This window comes from Watersipora subatra, chromosome 1 (genome assembly GCF_963576615.1).
Source record: "Watersipora subatra chromosome 1, tzWatSuba1.1, whole genome shotgun sequence".
Classification (NCBI taxonomy): domain Eukaryota; kingdom Metazoa; phylum Bryozoa; class Gymnolaemata; order Cheilostomatida; family Watersiporidae; genus Watersipora; species Watersipora subatra.
The window spans coordinates 57,847,838-57,869,482 of record NC_088708.1 but is presented as its reverse complement, the minus strand read 5'-3'; the positions used below and the strand labels follow the sequence as shown (position 1 = coordinate 57,869,482).

Below are 21,645 nucleotides of genomic sequence, written 5' to 3'. Positions count from 1 at the left end.
ATGGTGTCCCAGGGAACCTACAGGTACATCTAATCATAGTGAGTCACATGATTGTTTGGCCTTCATTGTGCCTGCTGAGATGTTAACGCTATCTATAATGTGCTTCATGAGCCATATTGCAGTAAAGGTATATAGGCATTATGATGCATTCACCCATAATCCCTAGAAGGTCAATGCATTGTCATGTGTTGAACACATCCTAAAACACTGTGTGATCATTTCGAGTCGTTATATGGCAGATTTCGACATTGCAAGCCACATACAGGAAATATTCTGATTATGACAAACACACGGATAGACTGCTATATATAGGTTTCATGAATCAAAAGCTATGTTGCTAGGAGATATGGCTCCACTTTAAAATTAGGACCATTCAGATGAGTTCATTTAAAATTGATTATTAGGTTATTTGGTATTATTTCAGGTGTAAAAACTTTTGCCTCAAAAATAACCTAATCTTTGTGAACCTTCCAGCATTTTTACGGTTACAGTTAGTCGACGAATAGTCCATAGTCCGTAACTGAACCATGGTTAAATAATTGGTAATTGCTACATTTTTTAAAACTTTATTTGGCATCATTATCATCAATATCATCAATATCATCAATATCATCAATATCATCAATATCATCAATATCATCAATATCATCAATATCATCAATATCATCAATATCATCAATATCATCAATATCATCAATATCATCAATATCATCAATATCATCAATATCATCAATATCATCAATATCATCAATATCATCAATATCATCAATATCATCAATATCATCAATATCATCAATATCATCAATATCATCAATATCATCAATATCATCAATATCATCAATATCATCAATATCATCAATATCATCAATATCATCAATATCATCAATATCATCAATATCATCAATATCATCAATATCATCAATATCATCAATATCATCAATATCATCAATATCATCAATATCATCAATATCATCAATATCATCAATATCATCAATATCATCAATATCATCAATATCATCAATATCATCAATATCATCAATATCATTAATATCATCACTATCATCAATAGGATCAATGTCACTAATGTCATCAATATCATCTCCAAAAAGAAATGCCTACTATAAGGGGTTGCTAAAGTTACTGGCAGACATGTCTGTTGAAGCTGTGTGATTACCATGTGTCTATCGCGTAGTTACTGTGGTTACCGTATAGCTACGGTGTAGTTACCATGTGGTTACCATGTGAAGCACAAAACATCATAGTTCAGTAGTTAAACTTTTCTTCTAGTAAAATGTATTGGCAGCAGCCAAATGGACATTAAAATTTTTTAATTATATTTATCACCTTTAATTTAACTGAATGCTGTACTTTGTTACAAGGTAAATGTTTTTACAGGATCAAACTCTAGCAAATAATACTCAAAATATGGGAATTCATAACACTTCAAACAAATGTAACATTTTTAAATTGTAAAATATAAAAATTGAGTGTAATTAAACAAGGTCGCAATAAAAAACATAAAATAAAAAATATTTATGTTTTTTTCCAATACACTAAGTGTGAGTCTGGAAAGGTATTGATAGCTTGCTTTCAGGTGCAAACTATTTTTATAATATACTAAAAATGTAATTTGAATCTTTTTTAACTTTCTCCTATTCACAACGACAGTTAGATAAAATATACTGAATCAAAATTGAATAGCATCACTTTGCACAAACACATCACTTTGCACAAACACATGCACAAAATAGCAATTTACTCTATCAAACATCAATAAGATGACCATAAAAATATTTTTATGGTCTATAAAAATCTTTTTATGGTCCCATCATTTGCAAATTTATCAACTTGACAAAGGGTGCACCACTCAGTTTAACAAATAAATATATACGCTATTGAAACAATGTTTTATAAAAAACTATTAAAATTTGATATAAAGTACTGCTTGCTATGTCTCACTTGATAGTTTTTGCATTACTTCATTGGCAATAATTTAATTTTCAACAGAAATTTTTTCCAAACTGCGCCATACAAAAATCACAGAAAAGGAAAACGGTTTTCTTTTTCTCCATCCTACTGATCTTAGCATAATATTATATTTTAGTTTTGTATATCTACTAACCTTAAATTCAAAATTGTTAAATCTTTCCATAGACCTTTCCATAGACCCTTCTAGTTTCATCTTCCTTTTTAACTAATCTTTCTGTTTATTTGGATAATTATTGGCAATGGTCGCTGGTGTGGCAACACGTTTGACATTGAGAGTTATCAGCCCTTGCAAAAGGGAAGCGAAACGTTAATTTGTTTTCGCTGGATCAGCGAAGCCGCCTTCCGCGTCACAATGATTACTACCGTTGTCTCATTGAGGAGTTTTTAGCGTGCGTGTACTGCTCTTAAGACTACCTCATACTAATTTCATTCAATGTTGAAAAAACTTATAGGCCCTACATACACGCCAGATAGCATAGCATTAGTTGACACTTCTAATGGCTAAAAGTAGATTTGAATATGTCAGAAAGTTTGAAACATTAGACAGCTGTTTACTAAATACGTGGATAGTTGTTAGAGTCGACGGTAAAGGTTTTCACAAGTAAGTACTTCACGTCCAAATCTTTATATTAATTTAGGAAATTCTTTGATCTCAAAAACCTTCGAAGTCTTTAGCTGAGCGATATAGTTGCGAACAAAATAAAAGCAGAACGCATTTGACTTGATTATGCGTTGAATTATTGTTACTAAAAGTGGCAGTTTCTTTGAAAGGGGTTCGTGAAAAGTCGCCTTGTCGTATTTGTTTGCTACAAAATTCTCTCATATACAACAATGTTTAAAACAAGTTTATTTCAAGTATTGGATTGATTCGTATGCTTCAATCAATTTAATATTATTTTCTGAGTGCTTCGTTAAAGTATGCAAGGCTCAATTAGAGCTACCAAAGAGTGCAAGGGGTAATTGTCCAAGCAGGATAGCTAGCCACAAGAGTATTATCATCAGATATCAAGTGCGAATTGATGTTTCTTAAATTTATAATTATTATTCACAGAATTTTTTGTACCTTAGATGCCTATGCCTAAATGGCTAGTACCTATCTTTCGTCCAAAGCATTAAAAGCACAGAAGAAATTATTCAATACAATGCACCATTACAACTAAATCTACACTAAAGCTAGAATGTGTCTATGAAATAGTACGCCTCAGTGTCTTACGACACCGAATTTCAATAGTTAGTAAGGCCTCATATCATAATTAAATATGATGAAATGCAAAGAACTGCTTAAAAAGAGAACTCAGACAAAAAAACGCTCATAATACAGCGCAAAGCAAAATATGTTTAACAATATTTTAGGCTTAAGTGTTTGGAAATTGCAGGATATATTGTATTGGTTGTGACTAAATATGGTTGGGTAAGCGGGATTCCTTTGTGCTCACTGAAGTGCCATCCCGCTAGTGTGCAGATATGTTTACATTGATTGTGCACCAGATAGTCTGTATGAAAATTTCATTTAGTTTACTATGCGTTTTGATGCTCAGTCTATAGCTATATCGACACTCTATTTTGTTTTATTTCAATACAGGAGGCTTTACTGGCCAAACAGCCGGTGAAGCCATGCATGTCCTCCCTCTAGAATTTTTGCATATAGGCTCTTTGCATTTCTCTCCAATCGTATGTTGGGTATATTTTTTACTCATCACCTACTGCCCCATTGCCAGACTTCGCAGTTGGTTTATTGGCAGGATCAGCCAAGGCCAATACAACCTAAATTGTATCATGCAGCCTGCTTTTGCGCTTGACCAATGTTCGCTCGGTCAACCATCTTAACAGCCTCGTTGTTAGCTGAAGTTTTATCTTTAGGATAACAGTTATGATCCTGTGTGCCACGGTACCAGATTGTTTTAGAGCTGCTAAAGCTGAATTGCTGCAGCCCAACTGCCGCCATCTAAAAAGGAGAACATTTCCTGCCTTTGATTTGTGTGTCCTTGCATTCAGTTATCTTTTAAATAGTGTTTCTACTACAATAAGGTGGCATAAACCCATAAACCATAAATATATATATATATGTAAGGTATGTCAACAGCTTGGTGCAAGAAAGTTCAGCCCTATTGCTTTCATGAGTAATCTTAATGGTCATATACATGTAGTTCTCTAACAAACAAGTGCCTGCTCGCCCTCATCCATTGGTTGGTTGCAGATTATGACATCATACTGTGTAAGACAGTTATAATTTTATTAAATACAAACAGTCTGCTTTTTTAACGCATTTCCTTTTAAGTAGGATGTTCAGTTGATTTTTATCATTCTTGTTAAATGCCTTTCGTAGATCGACTAGCATCTAGCTAATAAATATTTATGTTTTTAAAACAAGAGATTTATTTTACAGCAGTGCGTTATGCAGATGTGTCATCGTGCCTGAGGATAGCATAGTGGTCACCATCTTGTGAAAGTTCAGTAGTTTCCTAGTTGCTTACAGTTATGTGCTAAGGAGTGTGATTTATAATAGTTTTTGCTAATGGAAGGGCTCCATCACATTGGATACACTTCCACAGAATATCGCAGGATAGGCCTTCTATCTTTCTCTTTTTGTTTTTGGCAAACATGTTTGTATAGTTGTGTGTTTGGAGTGCCCACCGAACAATATCGAAATTTTCTTTTAGTTACCATCTTCTAGTGATTTTAATATGTAGCTTTGATTTCCTTATTGTGGTATTACATTATAGTTCACTGACATATGCTACTACGTTATATTACTGTTTTGCATTTTTATAACAGAACTAGCTGTGCCCTCGGCGTTGCCCGGGTATTAAAAATCAGCTTATAAACAATAAGAATGAGGAGAGTTGGCTACCACTTGCCACTAGCCTGGTACATTGCAAATGGAAAACGGTATTAAAATCAACTTATAAACAATGAGAAGTAATGAGAGTTGTCTGCCACTTGCTGGCAGGCAACTCTCCAGCAAGTAGCAGGCTATTGCCAAGGGGCCTGGCACATTGCCAATAAAAAATTCCAGTATCTTGCTAATAAGCGCTAGGCTTCTAATGACAGTATGCAATGACATTGAGTCAGTGTGGTCCAGCTACAGCTATTCTAATAAGAGCTATAGCTGGACATACAGAAAACAGACATACTTTGAGAAATATATAATAAATGCTGTGAGTTTTCAAACCTACTGTTAAAAGGTTCTAGCAAATATGACATGAAAAATTAGATAATGTTTATCTATGATGATTATCAAGGAGCTATTACATGGACGAGGATGCAACTTGACAAATGGTCTATCATCAGTTGTATCCTAATATATTTGCAGCAATGGCAGATTCTAAATCATTTTTGCCTTTTTTTGCTGTAAAAGCTGTTTGTAAAATATGGATTTTGAACTTTGTTACCCAAATAGCTCATGGAAGTTGAGCCCGATTTCACGGGTCAATCACAATGATTAATGAGCATTACCAAAGGATAACTAAAGAAAAAAACGAAGATGACACATTGCCTGTGTTCATTCATTTTTAATACATTTTTTATTTGCTATTCAAAACATGATCTATGATATGAGTTAATTTAAGGTTTTTAATATTATCTAGGTTTTCAGACCGACATGAGTTTACAAAGCCAAATGATGATCGAGCCCTAAACCTGATGAATGACTGCGCTGTACAAGTACTTTTAGCTTTTAATGACATTATCTTAGCCTATGGGCAGAGCGATGAGTATAGCTTTGTGTTTAAACGGAAGACACAGACATACAACCGTCGTTCTAGGTAAGGTGCATGTTTGTTCATACAAATAGTTGCAGTTTTGGCATTTTGGGTATCTCAAGAGAATACCTTCAGATGATACTTATAAACCGGTATATATGGTCTAGATATACTTTCAGATAGTTTGATTGGTTTATCTTACCTCTAAACATCTAATTATGATCATTACTTATGTTCATCTCAACATATGCATTTTTCAACATCGAATGAAATCTAGAACATCTAGAATCAAGGTTTTCCCTTGGGCCGAAATTCGGACTACCCTTACCATGTTTTGCCCACCCCATCTAAAGGACAACTCCAAAATTTATGCTTCACTCTAGAACCCTCTTCCTCTGGATCAAAATTTCTGTGGAGAACCCTGTCTAGAATAATTTCAAACATATCTCAGGTTCTCGAAATGTCGCTAATTTACTTCATATGTCAAAGTTTCTATGCATATTGTTCTGCGTGATACCGTAGCTTTATTGCTATCACGCTGTTTAATTGTAGCAAATTGGCCTCTACTGTTGTTAGTCTGTTCACATCCTGCTATGTCTTTAATTGGAAAAAATTCTTTCCCGCTACTGACTTGCTTTATCCACCTTCATTTGATTCCCGAGTCGTTCTGTATCCAACTACTAGAAACTTAAAGGACTATCTATGCTGGCGGCAGGCAGACTGTAAGTACATTTTAATCTTCACTGACTTGTTTTGCTGGCTTCTGAACATGGTAAATGACCTGTAAAGCTGCCAATACCTTTTACTCATTTTCCAGTCCACATTGCATACACACCGAGCCCACAACTCCAAAAGGTCTTTAACTGATACTAAGAAGTTTTTGTAATCAATTCTCATTACGCTTTATTTATTGCTTTTTCTCAGTTCTAGCAGTACGTTTTGCTGGTACATAATCTTTAGTCACTACAAGGTGTGTTTGGAATGGAAGGTGTACAAAAGGCTGGATGCCCGTTTCCCAAGTGCCTTGGGCAAGTGTAAGTTTTAAGTCCATGGAGCGGCATCTTCGTCTGCTTGTGGTGATTTCAAGATATTTGACCTGATGTGATTGCTGGAATGATTGGAGAAAGTGCCTATTATTGAATCACGTGGCCTGTTTAGCCTTTGACGTTGTCAAAACTGCCTTTGGTGAGCCCTTTCTGTCAAGATGGTCACCTCTGATCAGAATATGCTAGAAGACCTTTGCATAGCACCTACTTAAATTAGAAACAGCTCTTGTTGAATTATAAATTGGCTAATGTATTTTCTACTAGCTAAAATACTTGCCTAGCTTAAAACGATTTAAACTGGAGCATATCTTTTCCTTCCCTAACTTTGACCAATGGCTACATGATTCAAGCCCTCAATTAATTATTGAATTAATTAATTAATTCAAGTAATTATTGTTCTACTTAAATATTTTTTTGCATTTTCCTCGCTAAATTTACTTTAAAACTTAGATTTTTAAACAGCTGATGCATATGTAATGACTCCTTTAGGATTGTTAGAAGGTGAGCCTGATCATTTGTTGTACTTCTTTGTATCCGTCTTCACCAAAATACATGAGATGTGTTTGCACTCTCATGTACTCTGTTGATTTCCTTTCTAACTGTAGTGATTTATTTAGGTGACTTCCAAGTTTGTTTTGAATATTTTAGGTCATATTAACAATCTATATAACACCTGTTTTTGGAAACTGGTGCAAGAGGCTGGTTTAGATAACAGACAGGCAGAGGAAAGACTTAAGGTTGGTGACGATCATGCATATTCTTTGCTGACAGTTGAATTTTACAAAATTACTTTGAAATATTACAAAACTGCCGTAAAAAGTCTGGAGTTTTGTATACACCGCGCTATTTTTGGGTAATGCAAATTTCCAATCACCTGCTTCTAAAAATTTTGTGTGAACAGCTAATAGTTAATTGCGATAGTTGCGCCTGTGATGAGCTTAAGCAACTAATTTCTGCTGGAATGAAACAGCTGGTCTCAGTTAAGTTGCCCATAGGTCTTGTCTATTGATAGTATTGAATATTCTTACAAGTCCTTTCACTCTTAGTAAGTGTTTAAACGAAACAGATGTACTGAGCATGAATTCTTTACGATCATTGGCTGTTTATTTTAAATTTGATTTGTGAATGCCGAACTCTACTAACCACCGATTCTATGTCACCAAATACGCAGGCGATCTAAAAAAAATCCATATTTACACTCCTTTTAGTGTCTGAATATCATAGCACTTCAATTTGAAAACATATCATAATTCTTTAACATGATATTATCCCCGAGCCTGTAAAATTTTGGAAGTATCAAAGGAAGATAGTAGCTTGATCAGCTTTATATAGATTTAGCGATTGTATGGTTAGCATGACTAAACGCAACAAATCTATTGAAAGGTCTATTAATTCATGCGTATTTAGGCAAATTCAATTGACTCCTTGTCAAATATCTAGACATTCTGAGAACTCCTAAGCTGCAGCTCACACAACCACGGCATCAGTTATAGTGTTGGATCGAATAAGGTTTTTCTTATCCATTTTAGGTAACAGATTCAGCCATGAAGAATGAAATGTTATTTTCTGAATTTAACACCAACTATAATGATGAATCAGAGATGCATAAGAAGGGAACAGTCGTATACAGGGAGAAGGTAAGACGACTCTCCAATTATCACTTTGGAAAGCATCGTTATACAGTTACGCATAAGTTTGTTGCATTTCATGTGTTACGCACCTCGTATTCATTCTCATCTATAATACTTGCCTTTCACCTATAGAGAATGTGCTAGCTGTAGATTATGTGTTTACTTGCCGCAAGGATATTTGTCTGAGACATTGGTTATTGAACTATTGAACAAATGATCAGACTGTGTTGAGCATTTACAAGATGAGGTGTGCAATGTTTAAATTAACTTGTAACTATGACATCCTGATAGTCCATGCATTATATTTAGGTTTTTTATGTGTTGTTAAAAATTTACTCTTTGTAACCTGTCGTTCAATGTCAATTCATATTTTGTTAGGCGCAATCTAAGGAAGCAGACGAGAGTGACACATATGTTTTAAAAAAGAGGGGAGGAAATCTCGAAGTGGTAGTGGATCACATAGATATAATTAAGGAGACATTTTGGAAGGCCCATCCATCTATACTGGGTGAGCAAGCAGTGGACTGATCAAACTGATCGACTGGCTTGAGACCACCTTGAGTAGGAGTTGAAAATGCCCCGGATGGATGACAATAGTAGAGTGAGACTATTATCAGAGTATATTTGTGTGTCAGCTATTAGTGTCAAGGTAGTGCTTTTTAACATCAAGGTCTGTGTATAAAGTCTGCAGCGTTGTTATAACTTCCTTTTCTATGAGGTCTACTTGATCCTTAGGACAGTAGTCATCATCAGATGATCTACAACATGGAAATAGACATATGAATAGACATGACTTTGTTCTCTTGTACACTATGAGATACAAAATATATCAGTACCGGGAAACAGACAACTTCAATACCAGTGTTCAAGTCTTTTTCATAAATTTATAATAGCCTCAGCCAACATAGGGCTAGTTATACATGTCAAATTTCAAATCACAACAAGAATGCACAAGTAAATAGAGTAACTTTCCATCTTTCTCATCCTCCACCCTTTTTCACCTTCTTCTCACCCTCTTCCCACCCTCTTCTCATCCTCTTGCCCTTCTCACCCTCTTCCCTTTCTCACCCTCTTCCCTTTCTCACCTTCTTCCCTTTCTCACCCTCTTCCTTTTCTCACCCTCTTCCCTTTCTCACCCTCTTCCCTTTCTCACCCTCTTCCCTTTCTCATCCTCTTCCCTTTCTCATCCTCTTCCCTTTCTCATCCTCCTCCCTTTCTCACCCTCTTCCCTTTCTCATCCTCTTCCCTTTCTCACCCTCTTCCCTTTCTCACCCTCCTCCCTATGAGCATGCTCCAGTTAAAAGAAACTGCTTGTTTAGATTACCAAAACAATTATTTTTAAAACATGAAAAGGACATGAAACTATAACAAATTAGAAATTTTTCAAGGAGTTGAGCTAACAAGGAATTTGTAATCAGTTCTTTGGACCTGTAAACAACCTGATTATCCAACATCGGTGGCTATCATTTTTAACATCTATACTTGCACTATACCAAGTATGATTGTAAGCGGCTGTCATGCATTTAGTTCTTACACTTAAGTCTTAGTTTTTATTCATACATACAACAGAATGTGCAGGAATTGAAGCTTATAATTAAGCAAGGTGTCAGCCAAAATGAACCAATACTTATATTAGGTTACCTTGCTGCTGTAATGACCTTGGGTTGAACCTTCAGATTGCTCAATAGTCGGAACATATCAGAGATATAGCCGGTTATTTGAGGAAGGGTGCTGACATGGTGAGGTAAACCTGATGTGTCAAAAGTGCAGCCGTGCTCATGCAGTAGACCGGCATCCGCTGACCCTCTCTGACTTATCTCTTCGTCGACTAAAGACTCAATCAGTTCCACCCTGTTGAATGATACAAGACTATGTGATACATAGAGTTACTCCAGCGGTGCTTCAATGTAAGATTCGGTACTTCACCAACCTTAGTTAACAAAGACATCCATGTTGATAGAGGAGGTGCTTAATCACATAAATTATAAAATGGTGCGGTAAGTAACATAAAGATGCTAATGCTGCAAATTCTTTTTAGCTAACCTGCAGTCATCATCTTGGTAATCGTCTCCACCCATTTTCTTATTCACCACAAGTTTCATCGCTTTTCTTAGATAATCAAGTTGTTGCACCCTCTTAGGTGTCGACGTCTCAGGCGTTGACTCCTCAGTAAACTTATACAAGGTAAAGAAACAGCCGAGCTGACTCTTTGAGTAGATCTCACTGAATGGGTTTCTCGTAGAAAAATAGTCAAAGTCTATGTCTAATATAATGTCACTTTCTTTATTCAAACCCGCGAGTACATCGGCAATGGAACTGAGGCTAATCTCTACTGATTTGTATGTGATGACAATTAGTTTGATCTCCTTTGCATTCTCTAGCTGGTCAGCAGGACAATACAAGAGTTCACTAACAAAATATGGCTCTCCGCAGGAACACCTACATAATACATAGAATTTGCTTTCAAGCATACAACATGATACAGTAGACACGTCTATAACATAACCCTCTATAACATTAATTGCAGTTATTGCAAAGAATTGATGTAAAGTTTATGCTTCGTATAACATAAAAATTATATATAAAATCAAAGTTGAGTCGATGCAAATTCTCAAATTCTATTTGTGTAATGAAAATCTCATCGTAAGCCTTTAAAAATTTTTTGTTTTTTCTCTTGCGAGTGAAAACAAGGTAGCAGGGTATCTCTATTATATATACCAGTACCCTGGTAGTTTAATGTGAGAGCTTGTAAGATGTGCCGACATTGTGCAGATAATAAATAGCAGCACAATTATTCCCAAACACCCAAAAGCGTTAGATTGGCGCAGGTGTTAGAGCGTCAGCCTACCGTGCTGAATGTAATTATTAAAGTCTCATTCAAAGTGATATTTGTTCCTAACCTTTAACCCCAGTTTCGGACAAACGGACAGACAAGGCTCTTATTATAGTAAAGATATATTTTTGGTTTACTTTACTTACGACATATACAACGATTTTTATTTTTTCTCCGCAGGTCAGACCCGTGCTGTCTAGTAAAAAATGTCAACAAAAATTGATATAAATTGACATTGAAGGCGTGCACTCCACCTAAACTTAACGAAGAATTACCGTGATAATGAACACTGAACCAAGTGAAAATGATATGAAAAAAAGAAAAAGTTATCCATAAGAACCAATAATACCAGTCATTGTAGGCTACAGCCATTAAATTAAAAAGTCAAGTTTTGCTCTTTTTTGAAGGACCAATGAGGTTAGTTGGGGATGATGTTGGAATGGATTAGGTAATTTACATGTATTTTACTGTTTGTATAACGTAAAACCCCTACAATGTAATCGCCCTCGGAAGGAATTATTTACGTTGTAGCAGCATCTACTGTATGTTTTTTAGTTTAAAAATGAAATGTACACATAGTAGCTTTCAACTAGCTTGATGGACTGACACATGGACAGTATAACAGTAAAATATTTTTACCACACATTAGAAAATTACGAAGTACTTTTAGTAATTGCATATAGGATATAAGAAAAATATTGTTGAGGTGTCGAGGAAATTTCCAACCTTCCAAAGCGACAGCAATAATGTGACAGCGCCAATTTTATATTCAAGGTTGCTGGGAGGACCCACTTAGCCATGTGGTACTAGGATACATTCGAGATAAGATTAGGTGGGTTAAGCGCTATTATTTGCAGGAAAGGTGCCAGCCTGGCTCATTGGCAACATCAGCAAAGGTTAACAATCCAAGCTGTTTCGCTCAGCCTGATCGCCAGTCATAAATCTTGCAGACTCTCGATGAATCAGTTCTCATAGTTGCTATACCGAGAGTCTTGAGTGAAAAATACTGAAAGCAGATATCTATCCTTGCCGTAGTAGTAGAATAACTAAGTTGCTATGGTAGCTAAGCAAAAGATGAGACCCATTATACATAGAGAATTCATACTTTCTATGAAAAAAGAGTACAGTGAAACCTCGGTTCTCGAACGCTTCAGTTCTCAACCCATTCGGTTTTCGACCAAAAAATTGAGATTTGTTCGTCTCTTATCTCGTACATAAATTCGGTTTTCGACCAAACCAGAGCATGCGCATTAGAATAAAATGTTCGGAACAACTCCGGAAACAGCATGGAAACATTCGTTAACAAAGGGAAAAACAAGTTACGCTTCATAAATTCTATACAAAAAGAAAAGAATCATCTGGGATGACATCCCTCTACCGAAAAGATTTGCTAGGTAGACAACTCCTCCAGTCGAGTTACCCTAAATTGTTTTGGGGGAAGATTCTTTTTCAAATACGTGAAGTAAACGTACCATTGCTGTTTATATTTTTTTCACACGATTTTTGATGTAATTGATCTGTTCCTTTCTTTGCCGTTTCATTATCAATTTCTGCAATTTTTGGTATTGTATCTTAACCGAGGATGTTTTCGATGTTTTAAGAGCAAAAGCATACAGAATGTTTACTTTTTGTTTTCTGTTTTCACCCTCATAGATAGAAATTTTTTTATTACAATTAAACATGATCTATATCTACCCATTTTTATTTATAGTATATAGTATACAGTACAGTTTATGGTGTAAAATGTTTGAAGAATACTTTACCGGTTGTTTTCTCGGCTTGGAACGGATTAAAATTTACATACATGTACATGGTTTACAAGTCTAATGGGGATAATTGGTTTCGGTCTTATAGCCAGGTACCCAACAATCCGTGATTCAGCTATACTACTCACCAATGAGCAAAGGCTAATCAAGTTGAATAAGAAGAGGCAGTGATAACATCTGTATAATTGCATATAATGCAAAGTTGATCATACTCTCTAGCACAGACATTCAACAAGGTCAAACCACCGGGTTGTTCCTACTTACCGCATATATCCGGAAGCAGAATCTTTACCCAGCATGAATACGTATTCACCGTCAGCGATTTGTGTAGCCCATTCTTTTTTTATCCAGACAACAGTAGATATATGTCCAGCATAGACTAAAGGCATGATCCAGTTCTCTATGCTTGTCATCCTACAGCATCCAACAATCTTGATGAAACTCACTAGCAATCTAAAGTAATGTTTATTATCTTTCATTTTATCACGAGAGCCAGCTCTTCGCTACTAAATAGTGGCATACATCAAGGTAACAAGCACACCCTGCAAATGAACACCCTGTTGTTCTCATAAAAACAAGTACTGAGTCTCACCCAAAGTGTTTTTAAATATATTTCAGCAGCTTATAATATGACGCCTCAACAGATTAATTCAAACTTTGATTCATAAAACTGAACACTCATTACCCTAGTTATTCCTAAATGACCTGAAAATTATTAAGTGACATAAATAGCATGATGCTAGTAGAAATTTTCAAACCTTTCCACTTCTTGGCGGTCAAATATATTATCAGCCATTAGATCAGATGGAATGAGAAGGTCTGGATGAGAATCAAAATGCAGCATGGTATTACCAGAGAATGCAAGTCTTTTTGAACCAATTGCCCGATATATAGGCTCCAAAACCTGCGGAGATGGAGAATAATATAAGCGAAGTGTTCTTAGCAGTGTGCACAACAAATCTTTTCAACAAATTCAACTCTCGAAATCTTGTCTTACCTCATTATGGTCTTCAACTATGTGCATAGTTAAGTTGTGTTTGCTCCTGGCCATACTCAATGTTAGAACACTACAGATAAACAGACGTATAAAATAATAAGCAGTTTATTATATAGTAAGACTAGCTGTGCTACTTGGCATTGCCCCAAGGTAATGCCAAGGTAATAAAAAATTCTTTGGACAGAAAATTGATTTGTATTTAATATATGTTTTTGGATCAGGGTTTTATTATTCAAAAAAAAGTGGTCAGGAGATTGTCAATTAGTAGTTGCCAGAGGGCAGAAGGCCCAACTCGGCCGTTTACGGCCGTGTGGGGAGGGTCTGAGAGAGGAGCTGAAGTGCCCTCCCAGTAAAGGGGGCCTCCCCGAGAAAATTTTGAGAATTAAGAGCAAAATTAGGGCATTTTAAAGTGTATCTTGTATTATTTAGGGCGGATATCCAGGTCCGGCCAAGGTGAGTTATTTTAAGTCTTGCTAAGAGAGCTAGCTACAGAGTTACATGGTTTTGAGTTGTAACCATATATATGTATATTTACATTTATATTCATAAATATACATACATGTACATGTGTACATAGAAGATTGATTGTTATAGCTTGACACTTGTCTTTTAAAAACTAGATTTAAGAGCACCTGTTTTAATTACAAAAATAAGTTTAAATAATATATTACATGCATCAGAGAAAGACAACAATAATACATTACTTGGCCTGCTTAGAACTTACTATGTTTAAATTATGACCACCTAGAAATACAATGAGCAACAAACTTGGCCTGCAAACACAAACGATTCTATTCAATTCAGTCACTTGGTGCAATAAAACGCTTCCTATCCAGATGTTGACCAACAAACTCATTCACTATATAATTATTTTCTACTTTGTCAAGTAGAGCATGATGAGCATACATGAGAAAAAGATTGTTCATTCTTGATTGTGACATAGTACCCCTCATAGCTGCTAAGATAGACAGGATTGAGGTAATAAATTAAATAACAATTTATTATAACTTATTATTTATTTACAAAATAAAAATAATTATTTATTGAATTCATGTTATGATCGTTCTGTTGTTTTGTTTATGACAATTACATTGTTCAATGATCATCTATCAAATGTTTGGGGACTCGTGCAAAGAACAAAACTTTAAAAAAAGGAAAGTGAATTGAGAAAGAATAAAAATTAAATTTTCAACAAATAAATAAAAAATCGCACTATACTATCATGGTGGATATAGAGCCTATAGAGGGCCGTCTGCACACTCACACGATACTTAATTGTAGCTTTACCTGAAAAAGTTTGTGATAGGTTGAGTAAATTATGTCGATTTTGAAGGAACTTTAGTTTTTTACTGCTGACAGGATTCTTGCTAGTGGCCATTCTGTTTGCCGACTCACAGTGACTGGCCAATTTTCGCCACAGCAGCAATGATGACACATTCACTACCATCCTATTTTCAAGAGGAGATCGTTGGAGTTGTCGTGTTTCGCAAGGAACCCATGGAGGCATGAACACAGTGAAGTCGGTGATAAAATGGAAAAGTTTCGAAATCTAATATTTTTGAGTTTTGGTGCCACATAATGACTTCCACCAAGTACACGATGCCGATTTCGCAATTTCCGAGCTTTTGACAGAGGAAAAGTGCTCCAGATGGTTCCGAAGTCTCCTAATAGGACAATACAGTACTGCTTTTGGATGGCTGTGTTAAGCTGAAGCGAGACTGAGCTGACCAAAACAATTAAGCATCATAACTAGTTTTCTAGGCAGAGTTTTCACGGATTAATATAAACCGCATTACATAATTTTAATTAACAAATGGTTCGTCAGAATTTGGGGAAGATAAATGTAGCCCTTTTATGGGCAAAATGAATGTCACCTACATTTTGCCCTCTTCTTCCGGTGGAGCGATATTAAAAATTTTGAATGCAATAATTCTCCTAATTTACCTCCATCTTGTTGAAGATCTTTTAATAAATATGCATGGAGAAACCGAGAAATATCTCTTACCAGTTGATCTATATTGCTTGCAATTAATCTGCGGTAATATTATAGCCTGTGCTCTGTTTTGCAATTTGTGTTGGAGCTTTAAAATTGTTATTTTATTCCAAATTTGGAAGCATATTTTTATTTTATAACTGCATGTATATTTAACAATTTTGCATAAAAGCTCATTGCAATCAGTTATATGTTTCCTACAGCTTTCTGCCAAAACTGGCTTTTGATGTGCCATAGAAGAAGAGTTACGAGTGTCGATCCATTGTGAGCTGAGTTACGATAAACGCAAGGACGCTATCACATAATGTGCTATAAATCTAAAAATTTATAAGTTATAATAATGATAATCTACCAAATGCCGCAAATATATATTCAAGAACAAGTGACATAAACGAACTATATGTGCCTATAATACATGCAAAAACAAAAATTAACAATTTCGAAACAACATTTGCATCATTTGCTTGGCCAGTTGCATTCTGATTGTTGCATTGGAACGAACATCTTCTAGCTGTTCAATACTTTCCACAACGTCTTCTGACCTCAACTCTTCTTCTGCACTGCTGAACTAGTCGATATTAGCGTCCAAACCATTTTTTTACTGAGCAAAACTTTTACGCGTTGCGTTTCGCACAAATAATGATAAAAATTTAGCCAGATGGGCGCTAAGCACAACTTCTAGCCTAAAACTAGTCGCTCATATGCAATCATAAACGTAAATCATTTTTCATATACGTCGAAGTATCAATACCCCGTTGAACAAGAAACTACTATTAGCATGATACAGTTATTAATTATTTCAATAGTGTTTCTTTCAAGGCTTTAACAAAAAAGCCAAAAAACTTTGGAGTTGGAAAACGGACTTAGATACGAACAGAAACAATGAAAGATTTGCTATTGATGTAACCGAGTCATTATTAGTACAGTTTTGAGAATACTTTTTAAGGATCACTTGTTATTATGGGTTTGTAAAAAAGAAATAATGTCAGTGGCCATCAAATGGAGGTGGCATCCAATTAAAGGGGAACTCTATTGTTCAACCCTTTTCTAGTTGAGGCGGTCATATAGAGGTGGCATTCAAATAAAGGTGGCATTCAATCAGAAGTTTTGCCGTATGTTAGATTAGAGACATGAAGGGTCAGTTTCTGATATAGAGAATGAAGTATGGTCAGCATAAGCATAAGGTGTGCTGTAGAGTGGTAAATTTAGTAAATTATTTATAAAAAGTTAAAATAGTGCGAGTGTAAGAATTAAACCTTGTAGAACGCCAGTAGCTACAGGAACGGCATCTGGGCAGATATTTTTTATTTTTGCCCCATTGTTGCCATCCTGTCAGGTATGACCTGATGGCATCTAAAAACTTACCAGTTACTTGTTTGCAAGTTTTGAAATAAGAATATTGTGATTAACCATGTCATCAGTCTTTTGAAAGTCAAGAAAGATAACTACTAAAGTATTTTTATTTCTGAACATGTTTGACCAAATGGAGTAGAGATAATGAATGGTGGTGATGCAAGAGTAGTTTTGTCTAAATCCTAACTGTAAGCTACGTATAGTTTTGTTGCTATCTAAGTTCATTTGAAGTGCAGTAAGTATATGTCCATCATAAGTTTTAGAAAGTATAGGAAGCACAGGTGTGTCTATAACTGGATAAATTATTTTTATCAACAACCTTGTGTAGTGGGGTAACTACAGCAGTTTTTCATAGTTCAGGGAAAGTTGCTAGAAGAATGCCCGGCCTGCTCGGGTAATACAAAAGTCTTTGCACAAAAATTAATTTTTATTGAACATATCAAAACAGTTACCATTCTAACTTTCAAACTTCAAATGTTCAAATGAATTAATAAACATCATAAATATATTGAATTAAAAGTAACAATTAGTGCATAGAAGTGTGTGTATAAAAAAGGTTACTGTTGCGGCAGAAGCTATCCATCAAAACTTTTAGTACAACAGTTACTATACGGGCGCCTCTCGATACTGGTACACAGAATAAAAATGAGATATCGGACTGTCCTTGTCTGATACATTGTCTGACCAAACGTAGAGAGAATGTAGAGGCAATTCCTACTTGAGATAATAAACTGTTCACGCAAAAAGGATTTAGCCTTTACAAATTTAACGATTAAACCTTAGGGCAAACCGGAAATAGGAGTGTAACAGCACATTTGCAATTGAAATGGTACATTCGAAAATAACAAATTAAAAACATAGGTAATGGAGTAATAGTAAAAAGCTTCTAAAAAACTTCTAAAGAAAACAAACGCAAAAAGGTAATATTAATTAATAATACAAGTACATTTTTAGTGTGTACAATCACAATAAGAATAGATAAACGGTCCAGAATGTTATGAATGGCTTAACCTAGTGGTTATGCGTGCTTATTAGTAGATGTTTGACTTCAATGTTGCGAGTTCAAATCCTCAGTGAAACCGATTTTTCCTAACTAAAGTCACCTTAACTGGACAGACACACGACGACAGCTTTGTCCAAATGAATGCAATGCAGTATGTTTACTACGTCGGCTGCATGTATAGGTGATAATAGTATCTGAAGCGTGTGAATAGCTTTGAAAAATGCTGACAAAATGCTTGTTAAAGGTTGACTTGCAACAAAATTCACATTACAGTTATTTGGTATCAAAAGCTTCACCATGTCTTACTCTGTTGTGTTGTAAGTGCCCAATATGTGGAAATGTGATTACAAGCTTTTAAAAGCTCAAAAACGAAAAGCCGCCGTAGATTGGAATCTGTTTATTTCGATGACATAACCACGAAATTTGGTTATCGTCTTGTCACGTATGTTCTCACGTGAATTGAAAAGCCAATACAAGGCTCAATATAAAACTTATCGTAGTACTAGTTTATGACAAACACTTCGGGTTTTACCGAAGACCCTGTATCAAACATAGATGCTTGCTACTTTACAGCTTTGTTTCGGCATTATTCAATCGTCAAGTCGTAATCTGATCACGCGACCCAATACTTCGCAAATAATTTTTGCAGCACTTTTCGATTATCACAGGTGACCAACAGGCTCGTCATAAATATCAGACAATGATATGTACTCCTTCGAGCTAAGGTTAAAAATTTTAACGACTTTTTACGGTAAGTTATAAGATATCAGTGCTAAAAGTGACAGCATTACAATGACGATAAAACAGACGTGTAAGAACAATAGACATAGTTTTATTGAATACGTGAAGTACATTTGTGAAAATATTTCGATGAATAAGGTTGCAAGAAAGTGTAAACAGAAACCATCTCTCACAACTATATCACATTTGAGCCGTTTTGGAAAGGGAATCCAAACTACGGCGGTCTCGTGTGGCTGCGATTAACTGTTCGTTTTTGAGCTTTTAAGAGCTTGTAATCGCCTTTCCACATATTTTGCACCTACAACACAACAGAGTAAGACATGGTGAATTTTTTCATACCGGTATCTTTTCATACTGGTATCAAATAACGGTAATGTGAATTTTGTTGCAAGTCAACCTTTAAGTACAGTGCACCCTCAGGGTATGATTAGCCTATTATACGATTTTTCACCTTACGAAGTGGAACATGATGATTTTTTTCACCTCACCATACAAAGCTTATTTCACCATACGAATTCTACAAAATTTTTGCCTGAGTTAAAATTTGGCAGTCGGTGTGCTTATGACGTAGATTAACATAACAAAGACGCCGAAATGCTGTACGCCGATAATATTTTCACAATTTGTTTCTGTTGACCATGCCTATTATGAGATGACCATTATTAGCACATAACGTACGACGTTTTGCGTCTTATTTAGTGTGCTTAAATTGATTTTGTCAATGTTATCGTCACTGCTGCCTATGACAATAAAGTTTTCAGGATGAAATACTGCCGTAGATTTTTTATGTGATTTGAGTTGACTAGCATTGTTTCTGTCGACCTCTCACCTTTCTTCATTAGTACGCACTAAAGTAAAAACAAGTGGTGCGCCTCAGATAATTTTAGTCCTTAACCAGCATTTGTATATCAAAATTGTTGCCTAATTATGCATCTAGGAGAAAAACAATAGAATGTCGTAATTTATAATGTACTATACTGTTCCAGGTTATTATTGGTTAATTGTAAGTTAGCTGTGTTATGTACATGTGTTAGCTGTGATTTGTTAGCTTGGTTTCTAGTTCACAAACTGCTCTCGGTAGGAAGCTGTTGTGATATACCGATGTTTTTGCGTACATTGTTGGTGAATCTCCTCTTGTAGCTGCTCTATTATTTGGCATGCTATCGGTTTGACATTCATCAACTCGTCATATGCACTAGACAGGGATGTACGATTTTCTTCTCTTGATAGAGTTCTCATTAACAGTGCGTGTCTGATTTTGGTATGTCTGTCAGCAAGAGTATCTAGTTACAAGCTATTGCGAGCTTCAGTGATGCTTTCCCCACCTTTCAGCTGACTTATGAATCTTATTGCGTTGTGCTGCACCATTTCCATGTCATTTTTTAAATATTCAAGTGAAGTATCCCAAACTGCTGCAGCATATTCTAGATGGAGTCTGCAGAAACTAGTGTAAGCCAGAAGAAGCGCTTTTTCAGGAACAGCATAAAGAGCACGCTTGCGCATGCCTAACTGGCATTTAGCTCTCAAGACCTTGGACTGTATATGGTTGTTGAATTTCAAATTGGATTGTAATACCACTCCTAGATATTCTGTCTCTTGAACTACTTCAGGAGTAGTGTCATTAAGTAATCAGCTTGTGGAGAGGAATCAGTGGAGTTAAAAGCTAACGCAGAATACTTATTAATGTTAAATGACATACACCATGTCTGAGCCCAGTCTTGTGAAGAGTTTATATTAGTTTGAAACAATTGTTTTTCTTGATCATTGTTGACCGACTGGTAAAGTAGTGTATCATCAGCAATACAGACTGGTGCTACAGTTGACTGCCTTTGGAAGGTCATTAATGTATATTATGACAGTAGGCGTAGTAGTAGCATACTAAGCCTAGACAATTATGCATTGACAGTTATGCCAATTATGCATTGGCTGGTCCTAAACAAAATAAACAAGCACCTCCATTTAAAAGTTAGAATGGCAAATGTTGTTGTTTATTACATATAAATTTTCTGTGCATAAACCTTTCACCCATACAACCCGGGAATTCATGTGTCATTGTAATGTAACGGTCCGAGCTTTTGCAATGCTTTTTAGGAAGCTAACCTTAGCGCAAAAGCTAACCACTGCGGGAACAGTGTAGCCAACCAGTAGTTTTGAGCTTGAGGCCAGTAAGCTACAAAACCTAAGCTACCAGAATCTCATTGACTCGCTACATCTAAAACCCATATCAATACATTCACCAAATCACTGCACATGTATGTACATGTACTTACTATAAAACGTTTAAGTCACGCTATAGTTAAATCTTTCAAATGAGCTTCACAGAGAGCAAGCAGTTTTAACAAACAAGTAATGCGGTAATAGAGTAGTTTTTTTTTTGAACTACAGAGCGCGCTGAAGTATTTTAATAACGGAAATTTCTATTTTTCACTATGTATTAAAACATAGAATGTTTTTCATAAATAATTGGTATGACTTACAGCCAGAACTCTATGTAATACACAATAACGACGTTCTGTCCGATTACTATTCGTTATTAATAATAGCTCATCGGGGATATTCCGTTGCGCTTCCGTTTAGCATAGACAACTAAAA

General features: G+C 35.6%; 3 protein-coding genes across 3 annotated transcripts; 1 reads left to right on the top strand and 2 right to left on the bottom strand.

Moving 5' to 3' along the window:
* Window positions 1-566: 566 nt before the first annotated feature.
* On the bottom strand, window positions 567-2,182 carry LOC137389495 (cerebellar degeneration-related antigen 1-like). Its single transcript, XM_068075514.1, has 2 exons — window positions 2,123-2,182; window positions 567-1,115 (listed from the first exon to the last, which is right to left on the bottom strand). Exons 1-2 carry the CDS (start codon window positions 2,180-2,182, stop codon window positions 567-569), a joined length of 609 nt encoding a protein of 202 aa, XP_067931615.1.
* A 254-nt stretch (window positions 2,183-2,436) lies between these two features.
* Window positions 2,437-8,895, top strand: LOC137397197 (probable tRNA(His) guanylyltransferase). Its single transcript, XM_068083485.1, has 6 exons — window positions 2,437-2,590; window positions 5,577-5,753; window positions 6,243-6,412; window positions 7,385-7,473; window positions 8,266-8,373; window positions 8,746-8,895. The coding sequence occupies exons 1-6, from the start codon at window positions 2,487-2,489 to the stop codon at window positions 8,893-8,895; spliced, it is 798 nt and encodes a 265-aa protein (XP_067939586.1). The 5' UTR covers window positions 2,437-2,486.
* Window positions 8,896-8,990: 95 nt separating this feature from the next.
* LOC137397188 (UPF0489 protein C5orf22 homolog) lies at window positions 8,991-21,368 on the bottom strand. Its single transcript, XM_068083479.1, has 7 exons — window positions 21,324-21,368; window positions 13,964-14,033; window positions 13,725-13,870; window positions 13,231-13,380; window positions 10,411-10,806; window positions 10,009-10,218; window positions 8,991-9,125 (listed from the first exon to the last, which is right to left on the bottom strand). The coding sequence occupies exons 2-7, from the start codon at window positions 14,015-14,017 to the stop codon at window positions 8,999-9,001; spliced, it is 1,083 nt and encodes a 360-aa protein (XP_067939580.1). The 5' UTR covers window positions 14,018-14,033; window positions 21,324-21,368; the 3' UTR covers window positions 8,991-8,998.
* Window positions 21,369-21,645: the final 277 nt, after the last annotated feature.

Excerpts from the sequence above, each read along its gene's own strand:
- LOC137397188 (XM_068083479.1), bottom strand. The coding sequence starts at position 14,017 with ATGGCCAGGAGCAAACACAACTTAACTATGCACATAGTTGAAGACCAT. Across the intron at positions 13,381-13,724 it reads GACCGCCAAGAAGTGGAAAG|GATGACAAGCATAGAGAACT; the intron begins GTTTGAAAATTT and ends TGGATGCTGTAG. Across the intron at positions 9,126-10,008 it reads AAGGTCATTACAGCAGCAAG|ATCATCTGATGATGACTACT; the intron begins GTAACCTAATAT and ends TCCATGTTGTAG.
- LOC137389495 (XM_068075514.1), bottom strand. The coding sequence starts at position 2,182 with ATGAAACTAGAAGGGTCTATGGAAAGGTCTATGGAAAGATTTAACAAT. Across the intron at positions 1,116-2,122 it reads TTAACAATTTTGAATTTAAG|GCATTTCTTTTTGGAGATGA; the intron begins GTTAGTAGATAT and ends CCCTTATAGTAG.
- LOC137397197 (XM_068083485.1), top strand. The coding sequence starts at position 2,487 with ATGGCTAAAAGTAGATTTGAATATGTCAGAAAGTTTGAAACATTAGAC. Across the intron at positions 5,754-6,242 it reads ACATACAACCGTCGTTCTAG|CAAATTGGCCTCTACTGTTG; the intron begins GTAAGGTGCATG and ends GTTTAATTGTAG. Across the intron at positions 7,474-8,265 it reads AGGCAGAGGAAAGACTTAAG|GTAACAGATTCAGCCATGAA; the intron begins GTTGGTGACGAT and ends TATCCATTTTAG.